At 44.9% G+C, this 23,491-nt stretch overlaps 1 protein-coding gene and 2 long non-coding RNA genes across 4 annotated transcripts; 2 read left to right on the top strand and 1 right to left on the bottom strand.

The window, feature by feature from the left end:
- The first annotated feature begins 20 nt into the window (after positions 1-20).
- On the top strand, positions 21-5,850 carry LOC126545215 (uncharacterized). The gene is made up of 2 exons (XM_072289580.1): positions 21-268; positions 1,838-5,850. The coding sequence occupies exon 2, from the start codon at positions 2,031-2,033 to the stop codon at positions 3,249-3,251; it is 1,221 nt and encodes a 406-aa protein (XP_072145681.1). The 5' UTR covers positions 21-268; positions 1,838-2,030; the 3' UTR covers positions 3,252-5,850.
- A 5,412-nt stretch (positions 5,851-11,262) lies between these two features.
- On the bottom strand, positions 11,263-17,709 carry LOC129383058 (uncharacterized). Its single transcript, XR_011895930.1, has 3 exons — positions 17,422-17,709; positions 17,187-17,354; positions 11,263-11,428 (listed from the first exon to the last, which is right to left on the bottom strand). It is a non-coding gene; the product is annotated as an uncharacterized lncRNA (long non-coding RNA).
- Positions 17,710-19,790: 2,081 nt separating this feature from the next.
- Positions 19,791-21,758, top strand: LOC140219980 (uncharacterized). Of its 2 annotated transcripts, XR_011896214.1 has the most exons (3): positions 19,791-19,877; positions 20,649-21,567; positions 21,636-21,758. It is a non-coding gene; the product is annotated as an uncharacterized lncRNA (long non-coding RNA). The 2 variants fall into 2 exon arrangements; XR_011896213.1 differs by lacking the exon at positions 19,791-19,877 and having other exon boundaries at positions 20,572-21,567.
- The last annotated feature ends 1,733 nt before the right edge of the window (positions 21,759-23,491 follow it).

Genomic DNA, 23,491 nt, shown 5'->3' with positions numbered 1-23,491 from the left:
TGGTGCAATGTCGGAATGGTGCACGTCTGTGATCGAGCTGGCGATGACGATCGTCGCTGCGAATTCTGCAGCAAACTATTCATACAGAGGAAGAACATGCTGCAACACATCAGGAACGTTCACAAAATGGCCGTGGATGTCAAGAAATTGATGAAATGCGACGTATGTGGCACTTCCCTGCCTACAATGGAGAAGTATTCGGTGCACCAGATCGCTGCGCACAACTTCGAGGCTGATTACGTGCACCTGGTGTTCCGGAACAATAAGGGTGAGGAACAGTTTTATTAAGTTTATTCTCAGTCATCGTGAGCAGATGACGTTTAAACGCAATATTATATCTTGGACTTTTTTATAATTTCTTGTTGCGCAGTGTGCCTCCAAAACGGCAGTTGTTTATGCTTTGCGGGCCTTTGTTTTCTTTTTCTCTATCTGTTTCGCGAAGAGCAGCTTTTGCGCAGGTGCCTAATTTATTTCCTTGGGGTATTTTGAAGTTTGTATCCTCGTTAAATATAATTTGTTTGTTTATCCATCTATAGTATAGTCATGTGTGCGCGCTCCCAGCGATGCGCTACATGACGTACGTTTGGCATTGTCTGCTTTCCTGCACAGCAAGTGGAGTGAAATTTGACGTTTGTACATCATCTTATTTTTTTAAGCGACAGGAGTAAGCTGTTCTGCGTTCTGACGTTGCTCTGTGCCACATACGTGCGTGGCCTAGTCTTCGCCTCAGTGCACGTTGCAATGCGGCAGAGACGCAGAACCGGTACCATACATGAATTTGCGGATGTCGCCGGGATGGTTTCACAGCGTATTGTGGGCAAACGCTTTAGCAGTACATTTCATAGAATAGAGCGAAATGTGACGCTCGCGCAACCCCCCCCCCCCCTTTTTTTTTTACTTAAACGAGAGGAGGGATTTGCTCTGCGTTCTGACGTTGCTCTGCGCTACTTGCGTGCGTGGTGTAGTCTTCGCCTCAGTGCAGGCCGCAATAGGTCCGAATGCAGGCCGACGTAGGTGCACGACCACACTTGCAATTGCGACTGTCAGCGGCTTGGTCTGCCGGCGTACTTTGGGAAAATTCTTTAGTAGTGCCACAGTCCCTCAATAGAAGGACTCTGGTTGTAGATTTCATAAAGTAGAGCGAAATTTGACGCACGCGCAATCCTTTTTTCTTTAAGAAGAGTGTGTTAGGAGGCTACTTGGTAAGACATCTTTTTGTGAACTTAAACTGCGCTTGAGAAAAGACACCAACGTAGAAGAAGACAGGACGAACTCAGACTAGCAACTGGTTTATTGAAATCACACATAATGCTGCCTCTTCGAACCAGGTGCATGCCCAAGCCAGATCATAACCGCGTGACGATGGAACACTCCCTCGCCAAGCCCCTATCTACAGTAAAAAATCAAGCTCTTCTTGAAAAGAAGGAGCTTTTCAAGAAGAAACTGAGAGAAGGGATTCACACTGTTCTGGGGCGTAGCTTGCACCAGTTCGTCTTTGTCTTATCGTAACAGCATTGCTATGAATGTACAGTCTGATTCAATATTGAGGAAGGAGTGAGCATAGATCATGCTTAAGTTTCATATTTGTTTCTTATTAAAACAAAACTAATATGATAAATTTTTTGAAGTTATGGCGCATTGCATTTGAAATTCAATTTTAACATAAATTTGAGCAATATCAAGGGTGACCTCATGACACAGTCGAGTTGAAGGTGAGGGAGTAAAATAAATGCTACATTAGCCCGTGTCCAAAGCCTTCAGAGTGATTATTTTTGTTTGCATCTCTCTCCCAATAGTACTTGTCACTATCTAATGCTATTTTGTGCTTTTATTACAGAATTTCATGAATGGAAAGCAGAAGAAGAGGGTAGCCAAAACTGCTGGTTCATTTTGCCCAGGGACCCCAAAAAGCTGGCCAGTGGAGAAACAAGGATCCACTATTACTGTAATAGATCAGGCGAGGCAAGGAAAAAGGAAGGCCATAGTGACCGTCGGGAGAAAAGTCAGGGGAGCTGTAGGTCTGGTAAGATATGTCTTTCATTTATTACCGTCACAATTACCGTCCGACACCTGAAGGCACCACCATAAAAGTCAGGTATCAAAGAAACCATTACGGTCATAAACCAGAAATTCAGCACTTGAGAATGAGTGACAAGGAAAAGGCCAGCGTAGCAGAGAACCTAGAAAGGGGTGTGCCCATGAAAACCATTCTAAAGCGAGTAAGAACATCTGTGGCATCCAAGCTGAGGCTCGTGCACTTGGCAGAGTGCTCAACCCTGCATAACATCAAACAGCAGTTTAACATTGCTGCTCCTGAACATTGTCACACTAATGACGCTATCAGTGTAGACATGTGGGTGCTTGTGATGAAAGAAAAAGGTGAAACACTTGTCCGCCTGTACAAGGCACAAGGTGCAGTGGACCCAAGTGGTACATTTCCTTCAGCAGACTTTGCTCTTGTTCTGATGGCAGAGTCTCAGAAGGAGCTACTAGAAAAATTGGGCCCTGCAGGTACTGTATGTCTTGACTCCACACATGGAACTACAGAGTACCAGTTTGAGCTGACCACTCTTCTGGTGCTAGATAAAATAGGATCAGGTGTAGCTATAGCTTATTTCATCTGCAACCGGATGAACGAGCAAACTTTGACAGCATTCTTCAAATATCTGGAGTCGGCCATGGCCAAAAAAGTGGCTGCTAAGACGTTGATATCTGGTGATGCGTCGCAATTCTACAAAGCATGGTCCATGGTCATGGGTGCCGCAAAACAGAAACTTCTCAGTGCCTGGCATGTGGATAACAATTGGCGTAAGAAGATACTCGAGTGTGTAGAGAAACAGCTAAGGCCACATGTTTACCATAGTGTGTGGCTACTCTTAGAGTTCCTCGCGGAAAAGGCATTTGAAGATTATTTTAAGCAATTCCTTTCTAGTGAGGAAGAAAAACTGAGGGACTTCCTGAAGTACTTCAATGACCACTATGCAGTTAGGCCGCAAAAGTGGGCCTATTGCTTTAGGACTAGAGCAGCTGTCAACACTAACATGCACCTTGAGAGCAAGCGCAGGACGTTAAAGCATACTATGCTGGAGAGAAAACAGAATAAGCATGGTGACAAACTTATTTCTGCCCTCATGGACTTGACAAATCATTTTTTAATGAAAAGGGCTATCCAGATGATGAAAGGGGCAAAGGGTAAGAAGCTGAGCAGAATTCAGAAGAACCACAGGTCTGGCAGTGAAATGGCAGCTTGAGCCAAATTAAATGAAGATGGCATATAGACTGTGCCATCTCAGTCTATTAAAGGGCTCTCATATAAAGTGTCAAAATTGGGAGATGGTGCTTGCTGTCCTTTGAGGTGTAAGGAATGTGCAGTGTGTGTGCATACTTACATGTGCACTTGCTATGACCATCTTATACACTTTACAGTGTGCAAGCACATTCACTGTGTGGTCATCGCTAATCCAACTAGCAGCAACAAGGCCCATGAGAGCTCACCCGAAGAAGCATGTGAGGCAAGTCGGGCATTGCACATTGTACAGAGTATAACAAAGCTGGAAGCAGCCAAAGCAGTGTAAAGCTCAGCACTCTTAAGAGCAAAAATGGACTCGGTCAGACAGGCAATATCAGATGGTGAAGTCTCTGAGGGTGTGGCTGAGAAGGCAAACAATTTGTTTGAGCCAGTTTTCATGCTTGTTGAAAGTGAAAGTGACCCAAAAAGAAAGATGCCAGACCATTCCAATGAACCAGCCAACAAAAAAGTTGTGCACCTGTTAAGATTTCACTCTACAAAAAACCCTAGATTGTCGCAGCCATCATCTAGCCTTTCAAGGCCCACTGAAGCTCAAAAGGAAGTCCTTAAATAACAGCTTATGGACAGCAACATAGAAACAAGAGATAACCATGTCAGCAGGGCACGATTACTGGTAACAAGCCTCCAGTGCAGTTAGGAAGAGAGAAGTAGTGCTGTGCTGTGCTGTCATGCCTTATTGAAGCAGGTTGAGGGCTCGCATGTTAACAAATCATGACATGTGGTCTCTGATGATTAGCCCGTCTGTTTTTGTCTGTGGTGTGCAGCCATATGTCACAGCTGGATGGTATGTGTGTTAGAGCACGAGAGATGCCTCCATGCTTGTTGTATGAGCTGCTGGTAAGTGTTCTGTGAAGATAGGTACAGACCCAGTGGTCATCTCTGGTATGTGGCAGCTGTTGGATGGTAGTGTGTTAGAGCACGCCTCCATGCTTGTCATATGAGCCGCTGGTAAGTATGTCTGTACATAGATGTAAGGAAGTGCATTGGATGGTGTGTAGTGTTTCAGTGTGCAAAAGCCTCCAATGTGTTTTGCTACTTATAAATTTGTGTAAACACTCAGTAGCGCAGTAGTTATGATGTTGCACTATTGAGCACGAGCTTGCGGGTTCAATCCCAGCAAAGGTGGCTGCATTTCAGTGGTGGTGAAATGAAAAAAAAAAGTGTGTAGTTGAATTTAAGTGCACATCACAAAACCTGAGGTGGTCAAAAATATTACTGAGTCCCGCACTGTGGCATGCCTCATAATTCGATCTAGATTTTGTGTTCCATGTGATGTTCTTATTGCCCATTTGAATAAACTTTTATTTTTCAGATTACCAAAATAGAGGGCATATGCAGTGGTATTGTGTGCAGTCTGGATAAGTTGCTCTGGTCATGAGCACTCAATTAAACCTTCTGCATATTTGGCTGCAGCAGACAGTGTCATAATGATTGTAGAGACTATGCAGAAAGCTTTAGGCCACTCTACATATCAGATCAGTTTTATATTGCATCCCTTATGGTGCATCTCTTACTTGAGTAGGCATAATAACAATTGGCAATGCTTCCTTACACATTTAATATTTTTCTCTTTTTCTTTTGGAAGAGTAGCCTTCGAAGAATAATCTACAACAGTGCTCCTACCTTCTCTTTCACTGTCTCCCCGTTTCTTTTCTACACTTCAACTTCATTCTACGCACTTTCTTATTCTCCTCTTCATCCTACATTGAGGGTGTGGGAAAGTGAGCTAAGCGTGCATAAAGATTGCTGTGCCGAACTTAATTGCGGCACTGACGAAAACAAATCTTTGCCAAAAGGTTCACTCCAGCTACATTCCCCCTCCAAACACTGTTTATCACTTCAAGCCTTCATATTCCTGTGAGCTTTTGTCTTGTTTAACAGTTGTAACAGTCATACTATTTATTACTATCAATAGCCAGCATACATTTAGCACTGCAAAGGGCTGTTTAGAAGATGTGCGAGTTTCTACTTCCCTTATGATAAATACTCCAGACATTCAGTCTCTATTTTATGAAAATCTTTCAAACATTGCCAGTGATGACCACCATATAGGTTAATGTCGGCATGGGATTGAGGCTTTCCCGCAAAAAGAACAGTTATGTTGTGCTCATATCATGTGACTGGCAGTTTCTGCTGTAATTTTTGCACTTGTCAACTGCACTGTGAAGAGTTCATTTCTGTGAATATGTGCTGGCCTGATTCTTCTTGTTCACGCATTTCAGATATTGTGCTATGAGATGAGGAGGTGTAAAATAAAAACACCGTGTAGATTTCACAATGCCTTTAAGAAACCACACGAAGCTTGGAGATGAAGCATTACATGCACCTTGAACCAAGTGTCTGGACACAGCGAGTGAAAGTTGTTTTGTCATGAGCGAGGGTGTCGGTGTTACTTGTAACTACCTTTAACTAAAGGTTTGTTTCAAAACAGTGGCTCAACTCTGTGTTTCCCCCAGTAAAAAACACAACCATTGGGATTTTCATGAGCGAGGGTGTCGGTGTTACTTGTAACTACCTTTAAATAAAAGTTTGTTTCAAAACAGTGGCTCAACTCTGTGTTCCCCTGGTAAAAAACAAAACCATTGGGATTTACAATTTGCTTTTTAAACATAATTGAACAACATGAATAAAAAAAACTTGATGAATCAAGATATAAGCTTGCCATAGCATGGAAACACTTGAAACTCCTTTTGAGAAGCTTACTCATACACGAACACACTATAGCAATTATTTTCAATCGTATACCCACAATTTGCCGTGTCACCATGTCAAGTTTCAAGGCAGATTTTTTTTAGACTCCAGGAAGCTTTGCATTTGATTTTCTATAACAAATAAAATTGAATTCTCCATTGATTGCGCCGACGCTCACATTATAATTATATGCTATTATTATTGACTAGTCATATATTTTCTTGGCGGGTGGGGGCTGCACTGGTGGCGTTCTACGAATTTGCGCCGCGTGTTTGTGCGGGTAAGCTTAAGTGCAGAATTTTTTTTGCGCGTTATGAAAAAAATGCACTGCAGGTATTTTAATTAATGCAACGAGCTGTATGAAATATCGGTCAAGGGGTTGGAAACGTCGTTATAGAGAATCCCGACGATTTTTCTTTTGCGTGTGTGTATTTGGAGTTGATTCACAGTTTTATTTGTTTATTTTGGCTACATTGCGCCAATTGCGCTTCCATAGAATAAAGAAACGCGCTTCCACGCGCTTGCCGACTCGATCGCAAGGGGACAGCCTGATCAACATCAATATCAGCAGCAATGGCGGATTATGCGCTTGCCATGGCGCTTGCAACGTTTTCAATAGTTTTCGACTATTAAGTGATGCTTTTGCTATTTTAACGTGTGGAGGTTCATTGTACGTCTGTTTTTTCAAGTTTGGCATGTGTTTTAACACATGTGAAGGTGTAGTCTTTTCTTCTTCAGCAGATATTTGTACAAGACCCCGTTCACCGTCTATCAGGTAAGATGTGTACGTATGCTACACGCAATCGTAGTGCTTCACTAAGCCACAGTGCACTACAAAGTTAAGCATGAGCGGTACACAAAATTCACAAGTTCTTAGTATTGCCAAGAACAACCATTGCTTGGTGAAGTTCTCACAGGCCTTGTAGAAGTTGTTGGGCGCGGCAGTGCTGAACGTAGCGTTAGCGGCTTAAGTCGTGTCTTTTACTAGTAACAACGTGTCACTATTTCATATTATTGGCGGCGTCTCCAGGACACCAAATCGGTAACGGGGACACCAGAGCTAGAACGCGGACTGGTCCATGGGTTGGGGCTCGCCGAGGCCTGCGCGTGCTAGTAGTATATCTTGATGTCTGTAGGCTGTGTGTAAGTCGTACTTTCCGAATTTTCTGACGCATTTTAAGATCAGCAGCTGTCCGCTTTCGCGGACAAGGCTGGAGTCAGGGTGGTCCGTGAGTTGGGGCAACATAACCTGCTTCCAGTTTGGGACCGCCCTGCTTCCAGTTTTGATCCCTCCGCTGCCCCTTGGGTACCCTGCCGCCTCCTTGATTATAATCTAATGCTCTCCTGAGGCCTCTGTTTGCCGGTTACATGTGCCCTCCTGGAGCCTTACTTGTAAATGAATCCGATCTATCGTCGCAACGAAAAAAGCGCCCCGCGACTTCTACAACACCAGTCAGAACCTTGCCCATTGGTTTACATATGTGTGGCTGCAAATATCTGAAACTTAATGCCAGTTCAACAGGTTTGTTGGCAAGGGTGTCAGGTCGTTGCTTTGTGTTGAATCGGCCTTTTCTCAATTCTTAAGAATTTAATTGGAATGCACCTGACCAGTGCTGCTTTGTGGTGCTTGCCACCAGTCCCTTGGACAGGGAAGACGTATGAGAATCCCTGTGCATACACTTTATACGCAGTGGTGTGACCGCTTCCTTTGGGAAACTACCACGTTAGCGATATTGTGAGCGCAATGTGAGTTTCCGTCATCTTCCTCATCCGTACGTAGTGTGTGTCGCTTCTTCCTCGCCATAGCTCTAGCTCGGCAAGAATAAAGCGGTTCCTTAGAAGTGGTGGAGGTGCTGGGGTTCTGCATACCAAGGACGTATAAGGTAACAGTGTTTGTGCCTTTAATATGTCTCATTCGATCATTTTGAGACGTGGTGGTGTTCATGCGTTAGCACAGTGCAAGGACATCCACAATGTAAGAGGTACATGATTCTCGAATTGTATACTCTCTCTGGGCTTTTCTCACGATTTCAGCACAAGTAGTGGGAGCATCAAAAAACTGACAAAGCTGGTGCATGAATGTTGCCCAGTGTTGGTGTTCCTTGGTGTTGAAATTATCCTTCCTTTCTCTAAATCCAAGGGCGAGATCTTGCATTCTGAATGTTTGCTTGCGCTCTCATTATTCGCCTTCACCATGCTTTCGTCAGCGGTCGTCTGCTTGGTGAAGTGGGAGCGCCTATTGAACACTGCCTACTCACTGATGTAGAAGGTGAAGCAAACAGTCGGAAAGCTAGAAGCTTGCCCAATCTCATCCCAGGTTTTTAATCCAGTTTGACATTGAAGCATCCTGGTAGTATTAAAGTACTTTAGAAAGAGGTTCCAGAAGCATTGCCAAGTTTGCCACTTGGTGAAATTTGTAGTTTGGAAACAATTTAGGCTCTTAGCAAGATTAGTAGTGAACAGAGGTTTTCACATGGCGATTGGTGTTGTCCAAATGCATGAAGAGGTCACAGTACGAGTACTTAAGCTGATAGTGTCGGGTAACCATAAGCACCAGCAGGGGCCCCGTAACAGTGTCCCCTTTAACTTCAGATATGCTTCACTGCATGATGCTAAATATGCTTCGCCGCAAAACACGACTCTGCTGCAGTGAAGGTGACTTAAACCGACAACAGCCGAGAAGGTGCAAACAGCACTGCGCTGCCTGGTTCTTGCTGTTGGCCTTTTCTTCTTTTCACAGTGTCCTTACTGTAAGTGCACTCCAGAGTTACAATGCAGGAATATGCATGTGTGCATAAGCTTTCATGCAAGAGTAACTCATGATCATAAGTTACGTCATCATGGTTTCGTACCATGTCACGGCATCATAAGTGAGACATAATAAAGAAGCCCTCAAAGTCTGCGGGAGAGACTAACCTTTTGTGCGAGATTGTGCTATCCTTGCTGCACGCAGTGCAATATTATATGACTCTCATGTCTATGGTGGCATTGTCGATTATGAATGTTTCCTTACTGCGTTAAAAAAATGTGAGTGCATCTTTCAGATAATAATGGCATTATAGCTTCAGAGTTGTTCAAGTTTGGGGTACTTGTTCACTAAAAGTACATTATCAGAAAAGCTTTAGAATGTCTAGGTCATAATTGCATTTGAAGAACTAAGTCTTCCTACACATAGCAATTGGTAGCTTACTGTGTAATGTTGAAGGTGGTTTTTGTTCATAGGCCCTACGCAGAGAGCAGCAACACAATGCCTGGCATGTGACCAGGGTTCATCACAGTGTTTGCATTTCCAGTGCTCGTAACTGATTCCAAGCATAAATTTGCTTTATGAATTCTTTGTAGACAGAAGGTGCTTGAATATTGGTTGCATGAAATGCTCCAATGCACACTGTCAGGGTGTCTTTTATTACCATACAGATTTTCTTGTTTTAAAGTTATGAGCGCAGCAAATGTGGCATTCTTGCAGAGGAATTCCTCTATTTTGGAACTCCACAAATTTGGAGGCAGTCACATTTTATGGCACTCTCATTTCTTACAAATCTTGAAAGTTGCACCTAATTCAAGATATTCATCATTGAATTTCACTGGTAAATCGAGGCAATATTGGAACCGAGTGTGCTGGGAGCGCAGAAAAGAATGTCCCGCTACCTCATCAGATGGAAACACCCCCGACAACAGGCTCGAGAAAGTCTGAAACAACATCTTGGCCAGTCATTGTAGCAGCTGATACGACACACTTTGCCTGGCAAGCATGTGCATCAGTGTGCCGTGTCAGGCTATCATTTAAGCTTTGTCCCACCCTTCTTGACAGGGCACTGCCGCCTGATGTGGAGCAGGATGCACCAAGTTTTGATTGTACTCAATTGAGCGCGATAATGAATATATCAAAATAAGTGCAGTTTTCGAGATTTCGAAAAAGAAAGGGTGTGCGTTCACATGTGACTGCCTCCAAATATGCCATTTAGAAGGCTGCCGCCAAGTTACTAATAAAAAAGTGACTGAATTTTTCAAAATTAATTTTCTGAAACTCGCATTAGCAGCAAAGTGTGTCCTCACCTAGAAACTCCTTTGCAAGAACGACAGGCTCTCTGTGCTCAAAATTTTTTGCTAAATATCTGCATGGTTAAAAAAAAAAACTAGATATGCATAATTGTTAATGTATGAAAATCGTACACTATCACTTTTCAAAATTTTTGTCCTATGCAACACCAGAAAAATTGGAAATAGAAGCTTCAGGTGACCTATCTGATGTGCAAGTTGCATGGCCATATTATTGTTTTAATTTTTCGCTATTACCTTTTACTGTGATGTCGCCACTGCAGCAGCTCGATGGCTGTGGCTTTTCATTCCAGGTCACAAAGCTGCACCCAGGTAGAGGCAGAATCCAAAAATGCTTGTGTACTTAAGTATATCTGCACATTACAGAATCCGAGGCCCTCAAGATTTATCCGTAGCCCTTGTGTAGCCCACAAGTTCCATATTTTTTATTGGGATTGAAGAGTAACGTTTGTGCTGTATCCTATTTCAGACTAAATAATGTGCATGCAAAATTATATCTTCATTACTTTACACCATTGCACCAATGTCTGTTGTGCGTTGATTTTCTGATGTCCTTGCATTTGCTATAACAAGGATTTCTAAAAATCAGCCACAAAAGAAAAAATAAATGGTCAAGGAACGAAGTGGTGTGTAGCAGCTCCCTTTTTTTTAATCGGCAGCAAGTTTTGCACTCGTGTGTTAGCAACACTGTTTCGCCAGTTGCGTACTTCAAAAGAAGTGTTACCTTTCTGCTTTGGAACTTTGTGGTTTTGTTCTGCCAGCTGCTTGACCAACACAAGCAAAATGTACTTTGGATATTCCACAAATTCATTCTGTATGCATTTGGTACAATAAAATTTGTTTCAAGAATGGACAAATGCAGTGATGGTTAATTGAAAACTGCAACATGCTGAGTTTCATGCTTCATTAATTTTCTCAGCCCCAAAGAAAGCATGCGAGGTTTGAAGATGTATCATGTGACATTAGTGCACTCGGTCTAGAGAACTGATTAATGCTGCACATACATTGAACATGATGGCCATGACCACCCCTCATGAATTGGCATTCCCTGCCTAAACCACCTCACCAAGACAGCTTGTTAACAGCAAGAAAGCTGACGGGGCTTCCAAGAATTTCTATGCACTATTTATTACTATCGCCCTACTGAAATTGCTCCATTGCTTTGCTGACAATTGTCTTGACAAAAGTGGAAGCCGAATCGGTTGAGGTCGATCAGTTTTATTTACATACAACCTATTATAAAGTGGACCTTTCTTCGCCTCTTCAACTGTTCCCACAGCTGCTGCTGCCATCTTGCACGCCACATCGAGGAGGAGGGCAATGTACATGGCAGGTGCATGGGAGGATTTTCCAAGGAACTCTGGAAAGCTGTAATCAGATTGTGGGCAAAGTTAAAAACTTCAATACAAAAAGGGTGTAGAGTATTGTAACCTTGTACATGTTGATCACACCACATGTTTCAGCTACAGCTATAAGTGCCTTGTCTCATCAAGCAAGCTACAGTTCTTGCAATGTTACACTTTGTGATACTCAGTATGAATTGATAAGACTAGCTGCTATTCTAGTGGTTGTGCAGGCCACAAGGGAACAGTGCCTGGCCTTTGTGCTTGTATGTGTCAATTTCTCTCTTTCAGTCTCGCCCAAGCCACACCAAAATGTTATCCGCAAGTGTCGTGCCAAAATGGCCTGGCGACATTTCGTATTAAGCCGTTTGACCCATTTATTGCACTGATGCACACAGTGCAACCAAATGAAGGAAATGACATCGCCTAGGTGATTATTAAATTACCCTTCTGAAATACCACAAGAGGAATTTTGCTGTGGCCAGAGCCTTAGCAAAACCATAAGAGAGACAAAAATGAAGGAAAACCGACACCTTCAAGTTCCCGCACCGACTCACCATGAGAAGCACGAATTTTGGCAGTGTCTGCTTGAGCTTAGTTATTTGGAGATACATGCAGTTGAATGCTTTTACAGGCATTGAGATGCCCCACTATGCTAGCTTGCCTTTTATGGCTATAGAAAGTTGTATACTGCCACAAGTCTGCCTATTCTTCCGATTGGAATCTATATTGAAGCTGCTTTGAGCAACGGGCGGTATTCTATTTCAGCGCTAATGATACATTGACAGTAGTGAGCCTGGAAGGAATAGAAAAAAGCATTGCAGAAGCTGCAGCACTTTGTGCTTGCTGAATGATCATACGAGAAGGTAAAGATGCCATCAGAAAGCATCCTTCGTATAGAGTCTCTTTAAAAGAAAAATACTACATCTAGACATGGTGACAGTTGTAGTGGCAAACTAAAAATATTATAATGATAGTTCAAGGTGTGGTATGGCATGTTTATGCTATTTCTGAAAAAATAAACACGGCAAGTGTGTCCATGCCAACAATTGAGACAGGATGTGCAGATGCAAAGCTGCAATACAGCACCACGGCATCAAAAGGACAGTATGCAAGTGGTGGTCCAGCATCAAAACTTCAATGTCCCTACACTACAACACTGGGAGGCCATGCTGCATGACAGAAGCCTGTGTGGCCAGCAGGCGCTGCTCTGTCGGGCACAGGACGTGGCAGCAACTATTTCTCCTAAGGATTCAATAAACGGATTTCTCTACCTCACCCGCCATGCGATGCGCCGTGTGAGGGAATGACAGTGCCACTACTCTCACAGGATATGGATGGTGCACAGCACCACCTTGAGCATCGGAGCGCACGTCTGCCTATGAGCTCTGTGTACTACGAACACAAGTGGTGCATGCGAGGTAACATTTAACATATCACTGCCAAATGCCATCAATGAACACAAGCAGCAAAGAAAGCTGCTTACATAATTTTCAGTGTGTCGGATCTGCATATTTTTTACATCCTGTCTGCATGCCGCATTGTTCATTTGTTCGTCACTGCTATAAAAAGTGCATAGTTGCATGGTACTTTTTTCGATTTTGTGCACTTTCTTTTGTCCTGAAAAAATAACCACAGCAGCTATTTTCATAAAAATAAAGCAGTTAGATGTTTCTCAATGAGCCGCAAGTATTAAAGTTGCTCAACAGGGTAGTCTACTGAATTGATTGTATTTGAGTACTGCAGGCCTAGTTGTTTCTTTGTGCCTCGGCACTAGTTAGCTGAAACACCCTGTATACTGGACGGCTTGCCTGGCTGCCCGCACCGCCGAGGCGGAGCATCTAACGTTTTCGTGGCGCACTTGTTGCCGTCTCGTGGCACCGGTCGTCCATCCTTATCGCGCAGCACACGCCAGCGTCGTCTGGTGTTCTGATTGGCCGCGGCAAATCGGACAGCTCTGGCGGGCGGGAAAAGTGGTCCGCAAGCGATCGGGCTTAACGCCTCGTTTAACGCCTACTTTTATCCCCTGGTCAAGAGCTTTGCCCGGTTTAGCCGCTCCGTCTTTGGTGTGAACGTGCCTTTAGAGTAAAAAATCAACAGCTTACGCTTCCACATTTTTTGCTTGGTAGCTGCATTCAATTTGCTTGCTCCTGATCTTTTAGATGTCTAGGCTCCCCACATTTTAACATGGCTGAATAGTGCACAAATAAGAAAAACGAGTTTCTGTGGCCTAGCCTTCTCACACTTGCAAGGATACCAGCCAAAGTTGACCTATTTTTCTTATGGGGTGCCCACTGATTATGAGGATGCTGACATCGAAGGATCTCAAGTGGTTCTCTAGCATTTTGGTGACAGAATACAGTAATGCCGAGCTACAACGGACTTGATATCTGTCAGCACCAATGAACGCAGTAGTTAGTAGTCTCACTAAATTGAGAGTTCAGCCCAACAGCAGATGGACACCAGTGGTTTGAATCCCCATGTTGGGATATTTAACTGGCTGAAATCAAGCATCTAAAAGACACGCACTTGTGAGCATAATGAATCTGTGAGCATAATGAAGATCAAAGGTCAGGTTATGTGGCTGCAGCACCTTCTGTTTATGCAGCATACCTTTACTTTTCTTTACCAAGACACTTAGCATGCACATACCTTGTGTGCAAGCCACATCTATTTACAACAGAAACAGCGCTTTCCAATCGTGAGCAATAGTTTGGAGGTAAAATATGGTAGAATTTTTTGTCCAGCCAACGCATGCACGCTGAAATCCAAGTGGTACAGCCAATATGTGCCTGTTCAATCACTGCAATGCATTGAGACACTTCGAACAACGCACGGCTGTACCAGAAAAAGTTTAGATGTTTTTCACTAATGCAAGCTTTCGAGTAGCTCGAACGTAAAGTGGCCTGTGTGTTATTGCTATTCAGCCGGAGTGAAATAGGAGCCAGTCAAATTGGTAAAACATGAAGTCAATGTGCACACAAAGACTACGTGTACCCTTGCACGACTTTGTGCCACAGGTAGCTAACAGCTTCCAATTCACAGTCCTTGTAATATGCTTGTGGCCGCCATCTACAGTGATCTATTTGATTTAACGGGGATGTGTATGTTGGCTGAAAACAAGAAAATATGCTAGAAAATATATTAACACCGATGGATGCAATATGTCCTTTCCGGTAGTTTCGCAAGGGGGAAACTAATTCGAACTTCATGGCAGCGTGCACCGCACAACTGCACCTCATTTTATATCCTCGCGCATGCGTCAGTGTTGCCGCAGCTGTCTGTAGTGACACCCTCGCGTGCATTTCTTGTTCAAGCTTTGTTGAAGGGTTTGAAGAAATGAAGGCAGTACGGTGTTGCTCATTTCTCCTTTTAGTATCCTGCTGCTTGCGGAGCATAGTAGCGCCTGCAACTCAGTTCTCAATGCGACCTTTGAATAGTGTGTGCATCTTAACCCTTTAATAGACGCAAGCAGAGAACAGGCCGCTTTGTGTCCGAGACATTACAAGTGCTTTTTTTTATTAAGCTTTGAGATTTTACGTTATGTAAAAAATGCTTATGTAACGAAGAAGAGTAGCCGCCTGCGCCACAGCACCATCGCCACCGGCATGAGCTCGTGGTTGCTGTCTTTCGCCGAACGCTTGTGACAGCTACCCGTTCGCGCCCGTTGCTAATAAATCTCTTAGCAAGTGGTGGACGTGCTGTGTTTCGACCACCCTGGAACTTTGGAGTCGCACTCTACCCCCGATCATGCCCGACGACGCACGCACTCCTCCAGCTCCTCCAACGGCGCCGGCCACCTTGGTTTGTGCCGGTGCCTTGCGTCAGCGAGATCCCCCTATCTTCTCCGGCACAGATGACAAAGACGTTGAAGATTGGATCTCGTCTTATGAGCGAGTGAGTGCCCATAACCAGTGGGACGACGTTACCAAGTTGAGAAACGTCGCATTTTATCTTACGGATGTTGCGAAATTATGGTTTCTAAACCATGAAGCCGACCTCACTTCGTGGTTGGTCTTCAAGACCAACTTTACCCAAGTTTTCGGTCGGCCTGCAGTAAGAAAGCTTCGTGCAGAACAACGTTTGCGCGCACGAGCCCAAGAGGCCGGAGAAAACTTCACAAGCTACATTGAGGACATTGTCGACCTTTGCAAACGGGTGAATGCGTCGATGTCAGAGGAGGAGAAGATAAAACATATAATGAAGGGTATTCAGGACGACGCATTTCAAATGTTATTATCGAAGAGTCCTCACACTGTCGCTGAAGTGATAGAATTGTGCCAGAGTTACGACGAGTTGCGCAGGCAACGGCTTCACACCCGACGTCCCACCCCACCCGCCGACTCACTATCAAGCCTTGGAGTCGACGACAACCATGCTGCTCTCTTCGTAAAAATCCAGGAATTCGTTCGCGCAGAGGTCGCCCGCCAGCTATCTTTGATATCTTCTGTCCAGGAACCACCCCCTGCTTTGCATCCTACGATCCGCGACTTCATTCAAGAACAAGTCTCTCAAGCCGTTCCTTCAGCCTTTGAGCAGACACCAGTCACGGCTCCTCTCACTTACGCTGAAGCAGTTTCCCGATCTCGTCCACAAACGCCCCTGCCGCCCTCTATGCATCGACCACCGACATTTTTGCCGCCATCTATGCCGCTTCACGACCGCCGGCATTTTCCTCCTATGCCGCTTCCCGACCGACAGCATTTTCCGAATCCTCAACCGCGACTCGGACCTTACCCCGCACCTCCACCACTTGCTAAGAGATTTATTAGCAACGGGCGCGAACGGGTAGCTGTCACAAGCGTTCGGCGAAAGACAGCAACCACAAGCTCATGCCGGTGGCGATGGTGCTGTGGCGCAGGCGGCTACTCTTCTTCGTTCCATAAGCATTTTTTACATAATGTAAAATCTCAAAGCTGACTACGATTCAGTAATAGCGAAAAGTGGGAATATTACGTCCCACTATACAGCCTCAAGGCCCGTTTCTACCTACTCGTGGTCACCTGTAATGTGATTAGAAGCAGCCAGAGTACCCAGTACATTATACATTGTTTGTGCATGTTTTCATTATACTTACTGAGCATGCTTTGTATGAGAATCCTCAATCAGGGCTTTCCAATATCGCAAGGGTTCTTAGAAAAAAGATGCTTCTTGAAAATTCTTTAGGGCTCATATGTAGGAATGCGCATATGTAGGAATGCGATTTGTTCGCGATGCTAATAATTTGATCAACTGTTTTGGTAGCTGTGGGTACGAGAAATTTAGACACCTAACCGCACCAAAATTCAGCTATTATGAAAACGCGGAATTTCGATAAAAAAAGTCCATTTGCCGCTGTGGTGGTTTGAAGGAAGGCGACAGAATAAACTAAACATTGTAGAAAGGGAAGTAAACAATCTGCGCAATCGCTCTATCGCGTTGTTTGACAAAGAAATGGACGAAAAAATGTGCTTAACGTGATTCAGAAACACATCTACACAGGAATGTTCAATGGTAGAAATTACACTTCACCGCTACATAATAGCGAAGTAACCCTGAAAAGTGGGGCCAATATTTTCCGACCGCCCAACAAAGGGTGAAATGCGCACAGTATGTACGGCAACACTTGCTTTATTCACCGCAGTAATGCCACCCTGTAATGGAGACAACTACGACAAACGGTCCGCATTTCTTCCGCAGCGAGAAGCGAGAAAAAGTGAAACATTTTTTACCGAGTCAGAAATAAGCCAAGCGTGTTCCTGACGGTATGTAACGGCATGCCGCTGGAAAAAGGGGGTCCATACCTCGGGGTTCAAATTCCGCAGACACGGCATGCGCTTCAGCGTAGCCGTCAATTTGCGGTTGAGCAAGCGACGTTTTTGCATTTTCTATCCGCATCAGCATCTTCTAGGCAGCGAGGGAGCACCTTGAAAACCAGCACGACGGGGGCCGTCTCGTTGAACAATCAAGGCCTAAAATTTAAAAGAAAACAACTATTAGCGCTTATTGTTTCAAATTTTGTGATTTCAGTAGACTTACCTTGATGTTGTCGCACATTTCTTGTGGATCCATGTTGCTTTCAAGGTCGTTAACGCCAACATAAAAAACGGCGAAATCGACACGCTCGAAGCGCATCGTGGAGACAGCTCACGCCAGCCGCACTGCATTGTAGCTAGCAAAACTGAATGTGCAGGCTTTTATAGACTCAATTAGGCGCAGGCGCGACCTATTTAAGAATTTAACCTGACTCACCGACAATCACGCCGCGCAAGGACGGCATGACTGAACACGATCCAGCTAGGCGTAATAAGACCACGCGAACGAACCTACGTGAGCCGGCAATGGCCGCATGTGGCTGGCACACGGAGGAAGGAAACTAATAGCGTCCTCGATCACCTCGCCCCGGGGTTGCCCCGAAACCAGAATGGTGCGCCTTGCACCGCCGTGGTGGCGCACTGCGGAGGGTCAACATCGAGGACAAAACTGCACCCATTGCAGGGTGCTTGCATGCAGCGCTACTTTGCCCCTGGCGCGCAAGACGTGCGCGAAAACGCGCGCGCGCACATTTTGTTGTTTGCAGGTGCTGAGCATCTGCGGCAAGCGCTCGAACCTTGACAAACTGCGTGCTCCGACATACCTGGTTGCAAGCAAACACCAATACATTTTATCATTAATCCTGACGACCCGTTCCTGACGACCCGTTCAACGAACCTGTCCACTTTCGGCCGCTCTTCACCACATTGTTTTTGGACGAGGTCGATCAGCATGTCGTCTTCGCTGTCAAACGAACTTGCAAAAAGCTCATCGATTGCGGCAACTAGCAGCGCTTCCTTTCTCATTGCCGACATCTCCATTAGCTAACTCCGTGAACTCCGTTGCAACCGCAGCTATCGGGCCAGAGCGTCCGCGCTCTGCAGTCGGCAGTGCGAGCGCGCGTCCCGCATTGCTTGCTGGGATTGCACCCCGGCGCACCGCCGATTTTCTCGGTGCGAGACGGGGCAACAGAAAACCGCTCCAGCACGGTGCGCTTCCGGTGATCGAGGATGGTCGGTGCGCACCGGTGCGGTTGATCGAGGATAAAAGTGCGCACCAAGGCGCCCCGGTGCGCACCGGTGCGGGTGATCGAGGACGCTATAAGGAGAGGCCCTGACGTCACTCTTTGTGAAGCAAAAGTGAAGCCGGAATTTGGCGTTGCTCATGGCGATGCTCCGCCTTTTGGGCCACCCTCCTCTCTTGTTTACATCTTTCGCGAAACCACGCCGCGCTGCGCGTGATGTCGCGCGCGGAGCGCGCGCGCTCGCGCAACATCTGGCAGAGCACGGTGCAGGTAACACAGCGCAACAAGACACGGTGACTAACGCAAACCCGCCCACTCAGCGCCTTTGCCACGGCCCGAAACCTACCAGAGCAACACGTGTGAGCGCTCAAAACCATAACAACGCCGCCATTGTGGCCCAAAAGGCGTGGCCATACAACAAAAAAAATAAAAAAGCAGCAAAAAAATGAGAACCAACTACGTCATTTCCGCCACACTTTTCTCCTAGCGCGCGGAGGGGGTAGGGCCTCTCCTTAGTTTCCTTCCTCCGTGGGCTGGCAGAAACCACAGGGATTTAGCAGCAGCACCTAGCAGCGTCTTTTCCTAGGCGTACAAGTACCTATCTGGGGGCAGGGAGTACGCCACTGGCACACGTCACATCCGGTTTGCCTCCAAACCGGGTACAGCCAGCCTGCGGGGATACGCATGGTACGCTTCTGTCCCTGTTGCTACTGGTCAATGTGGCCAGCGCAATTACTATTTAAAGAGCTGAAAACAAGTACAGGTCACCGTATGCTTTGTCATCTAAAAACGCATACCTGAGGTTTTATGAAAGTGGTGGGTTAATATTAAGTTTACAGAAAGCGATCACTAAGTCCGTGACTTATGTAAATCACGAACTACGCATTCATTTAATAAAGGATGACGCGAATTTCGGTTTCGAATCTGTTTTTTGGACGCGTAATGGTTTCGTACAGTTTAGGTTTGACATGCGATCGCGCGTCGACATCGGACGCTATGGCACACTCGTGCCTTCTGTGCCACCGAAGCCCCGAAGTGCCCAGGCATATACCTTCACATGTAAGTAAACGAATGTATCTCCTTGTTGAGAATATCACGCGAGTAGGCAGCTCTTGTGGGGCATCACAATCGTTTGAGAAGCGTCACAGTAGAGCATTTTTCTACATGCGGAGCGGCGTTTTTATTTGCAGGTTTCCCTTCAGTAGGAAATTGCTGGACAGGCGGACCAGCGCACCGGAATTGTACTGGCGAAGCCACAAGCAACTCAAAGAATCTGTTTAATTGTTACACTTTGAACAAACATGCTTCTACAAAGGCCACAGCAGAAAAAGCCTGATGCCGAGTATTTCTGTGCCACGAAGTAATCAAGAGGCGAGTGCCTAATGTGGACGAAACCGAGTGCATCGAGACTTTGAACGACAGAAAGCTGAGCTAGTTGGTAAGGATTCATTATGCAAAACAGAGGTGAGGCGTGCAGACAGGACACAAGAGTAGAGAAGTGGGCGGCGCTCGTGTTGTTTGCTTGTAAATACTATATATTCTTGTGTCCTGTCTGCACGCCTCACCTCCGTTTTGCATAACGAGTGTATCAACCCACATATTAATAGCGTAGGCGTTTTATTAACTGTGCAATATTTTCAACACTTCCTTGCATGCCATTTCATGTGGAATATCTTTTTTGGTCACAAATTTGTGCAGCGAATCTATTTGCATGATCGACTTCGGGCCTGTAAGTCCGTTCACTTGCACTTGATGCTGAGTCTATTACATGTATCCATAAACTGCAGATATGCACATCAGATCCCTGCGAGCATTTTCAAAATTCAGTTATTTTAGACAACAGGCACATATGCAATACTGACATAATCTCAAATACCACTAAGCAGCTGGGACACATTTTTGTTGACCATACTCGCAGGTAAAATAAGTAGATTATGTGGACAGCTCCAGCTCATTTTCCTTAAATCAGTGTGTACAAGGGGTATGCAAAAATAATTTTTTTTCTCGCGCACCGATTCTTTTGCTGTATAAGCAAGATCTAGAACCCACCACGTTAGTGTAACGTATCTTGTACATCACACTAATAAGTGCTTTAATTTACCAAGTGAGATGAGTTACTTTTATGCATCATTCAGTCATATCACACTGCAAGCTGCATTCATCAATCTTCAATTGGATTTCGCATGAAACATGTTTCCCTTTTATGCAGATATGCAATGGCAAGCCCTTCCGTGTGTTCCAAAGGTAAAATTTAAGCTCGAAATTAAAGAAGACATTTCTAGTTAGAAACAAGCAAAAATGGTGAATGCAGAGTATCAGAAGCCCAAGGTACAGAAATTATGAGAAGTGTCGAATGATTTTAAGGAAAGAATGGTATTTGAAGATGCAAGATTCTTTAGTGGAAATCAAGCAAGTCAGTATAGGTAGAATACTCTGAGAAATTATGCGAATAATGCGATAGCACACAATGGGTCAGGAAATGCGTTGTTTTTCTGAAAAACTAAAGCTGATGACTGTCATATCATGAGTCACTTTAGCATCATGAGACTGCTGTTTGATAAATTCAGAAGCAAACCAAAAAGCAAGCCATGCAAGAATAAAAAAAAACTATTTAATGATGCTCTCTCCACACTGGGATAAATAATAAGAAACGGATCACGTCTAATGTGGACATATCAGACACCTTGTGAAACACTAAAGGAAAAATTCAGTTTCGAGCTATGGCACTTGCCGCATAGATGTGGGGGCCTTGCACCAATAGTAATAGTTACCACTGCATCTAGAAATTTAAAGCATTCATGCAGACAAGGATGATTCTTTATATTTTTGGCTACCACTTCAAATGCCTCCACTAAGTGTTACAATGCTGCACGTAGCCATACTAAGGATCTCACAGCAACACTTGCAGGTAAACAGCAAAAGCAGTCAAAGTGCTGGTGTATTCTGGACACTGCCTTTGAAAACTTTTAGGCAAGAACAGTGCAAGAAACAGACATAAGAACTGCATTTATTTCTATAATTCCCCATTTGAATGGCCTTTTCTTTTTCCTTCGACAATGCCTTCGCCTAGCCACAGCAGCTCCCTCATACAGACTCCGCAAGCCAAGAGGCCGTGGAGGCAAATGCAGGTAAGAGGCAAGAAGCAATAGCACTGGTATCGACATTCATCTAATTTCTTTCTTTTTCTTTCGTTTAGACAGCCAGCACACCTCGAACAGCCACCTTAACTGCGGGTGTGTTAGTAGATTCCTGTTGTACATATGCTCATAATAAACTTCAGTAAACTTGAACTTGATAATAAACTTGAAGGCAAATGGGACATTGATGCATTGTCTTTTTGAACATTTATTGTACACATACAATATATGTTATACTTTGCAGTGCTACAGAGCGTATTTTGAAGCTTCCCCCTATATTTTGCACCTTTAATTACGTATGTGTTGTGTGCCCCTCAATTCAGTTCATGTTGTAGCAGATGTTTTGTCTGTGTATCGCACATTGGCTTAAGCTCGTGATATCCACATACTTCTCTCACATATACAAAATAAAGTTCTATGTAGTCCTCAGTGTTACAACAAAAAATGAAAGTAAACAATCCGATCGTGGAAATGTGTTTATTACAGTCATTCCTATGACAGTTACTGACAAGTTGACAACTTGAACTGGTCAATCCGTCCATAGCCTCCTCTATTTTTCAAAAATAAAGGAGGCTATGATCCATCATGGCAAGGAATTGTATGTATACATAAAAAAAAGGGGGGGGGGGGGGTATGTGTGTGTTTGTAGGGGGGGTATAACAGGATTAGGGCGGTACGAAAAAAATGTACGAACACCGTCCTCTAGACCCATTCCGTTAAGGTACCGTAACAAAGCGCATTAATATGATGAAGTTCATACAACCAACTCTGATATTACTACACACGCCAGGCGACGCGAGCTACATTTGCCATGACGCATTCGCGACTGCACCGGATGCCCTCCATATTATTCTCATTATTCGTGCTAACTGCACCGAGGCAAAAGAAAGATCATGGGCGCAGGTGCCTTTAAAGTATCTCGACCTTGCGAGGCACTGCTGCGCGTGCCAGGGGAGCTGTCCGTGCGAACACTCCCTGGCACACACCTGCCTCGGCGGCCCCAACCTACGTACCGTTCTGCTTCGAGCTTTGATCCCCCCACTGTCCCTTGGGTGCCCTGGAGTTCCTGTGCCGCCTGCTTTATTAAAATCTCAGGTGCTCTCCTGAGACTTCCGTTTGTCGGCTACATGTGCCCTACAGCTGGATCAGTACTTTTAATAATAAAGAAACCCGATCTATCGTCGCTACGATAGATCGCGAAAGCGGCTTTTGCAACAAACCGCGCCCGTGCGAAGAGAATTACGGAACGCCAACGAAGAATCTGACCACAGCTTCGAGCTCGTAACCTCGTCGAGTACGTGACACTCCTGCAACAGGCATGACCGCTGAAAACCGCATACCGCCGGAAACTTCAACAGGATCATCCCTCGGTTGCATAACTGCCACCTGTACGGCCAACATGGACCACACCCACACCGTCCCGCAACATAGAATAAAGAACCAACTTATAAAGCCCAAACACACGGCTGCACGCACACATCACGACACTACTAGCGAGGCGCCATGCTGCTACGCTGCTACGGTTGCCGGATTAAAACTGACTACTGTCACCAAGTCTAGCAAGCGTCTCAGGAGCTGGCAACCTCGGCGCGTAGCAACATGGCGGCGCTCTTGCGGTTCCCGATTTCAATGCATGGGCCCTATGGGTAGCTTGTCCTCTAGAGTCAGTATAGTAACTCTATGGGAACGTGGACGCGACGCGAATAAATGGCGCTGATGGCCCATTTTGCTACCAAGGGTAACTTTGGTAGCATATACAATAACTCTTGCAATACAATTGCAATTGGTCGCAATACAATAACCATTCACACTATCAATCAGGTGATAGAGAAATGTGCGGAATATAACCAACCCTTATATATAGCCTTCATTGATAACGAAAAAGCATTTGATTCAGTCGAAACCTCAGCAGTCA

Source organism: Dermacentor andersoni, chromosome 8 (assembly GCF_023375885.2).
Source record: "Dermacentor andersoni chromosome 8, qqDerAnde1_hic_scaffold, whole genome shotgun sequence".
Lineage (NCBI taxonomy): Eukaryota > Metazoa > Arthropoda > Arachnida > Ixodida > Ixodidae > Dermacentor > Dermacentor andersoni.
This window is presented reverse-complemented; position numbering and strand designations above follow the sequence as displayed.

Excerpts from the sequence above, each read along its gene's own strand:
- LOC126545215 (XM_072289580.1), top strand. The coding sequence starts at position 2,031 with ATGTCTTTCATTTATTACCGTCACAATTACCGTCCGACACCTGAAGGC.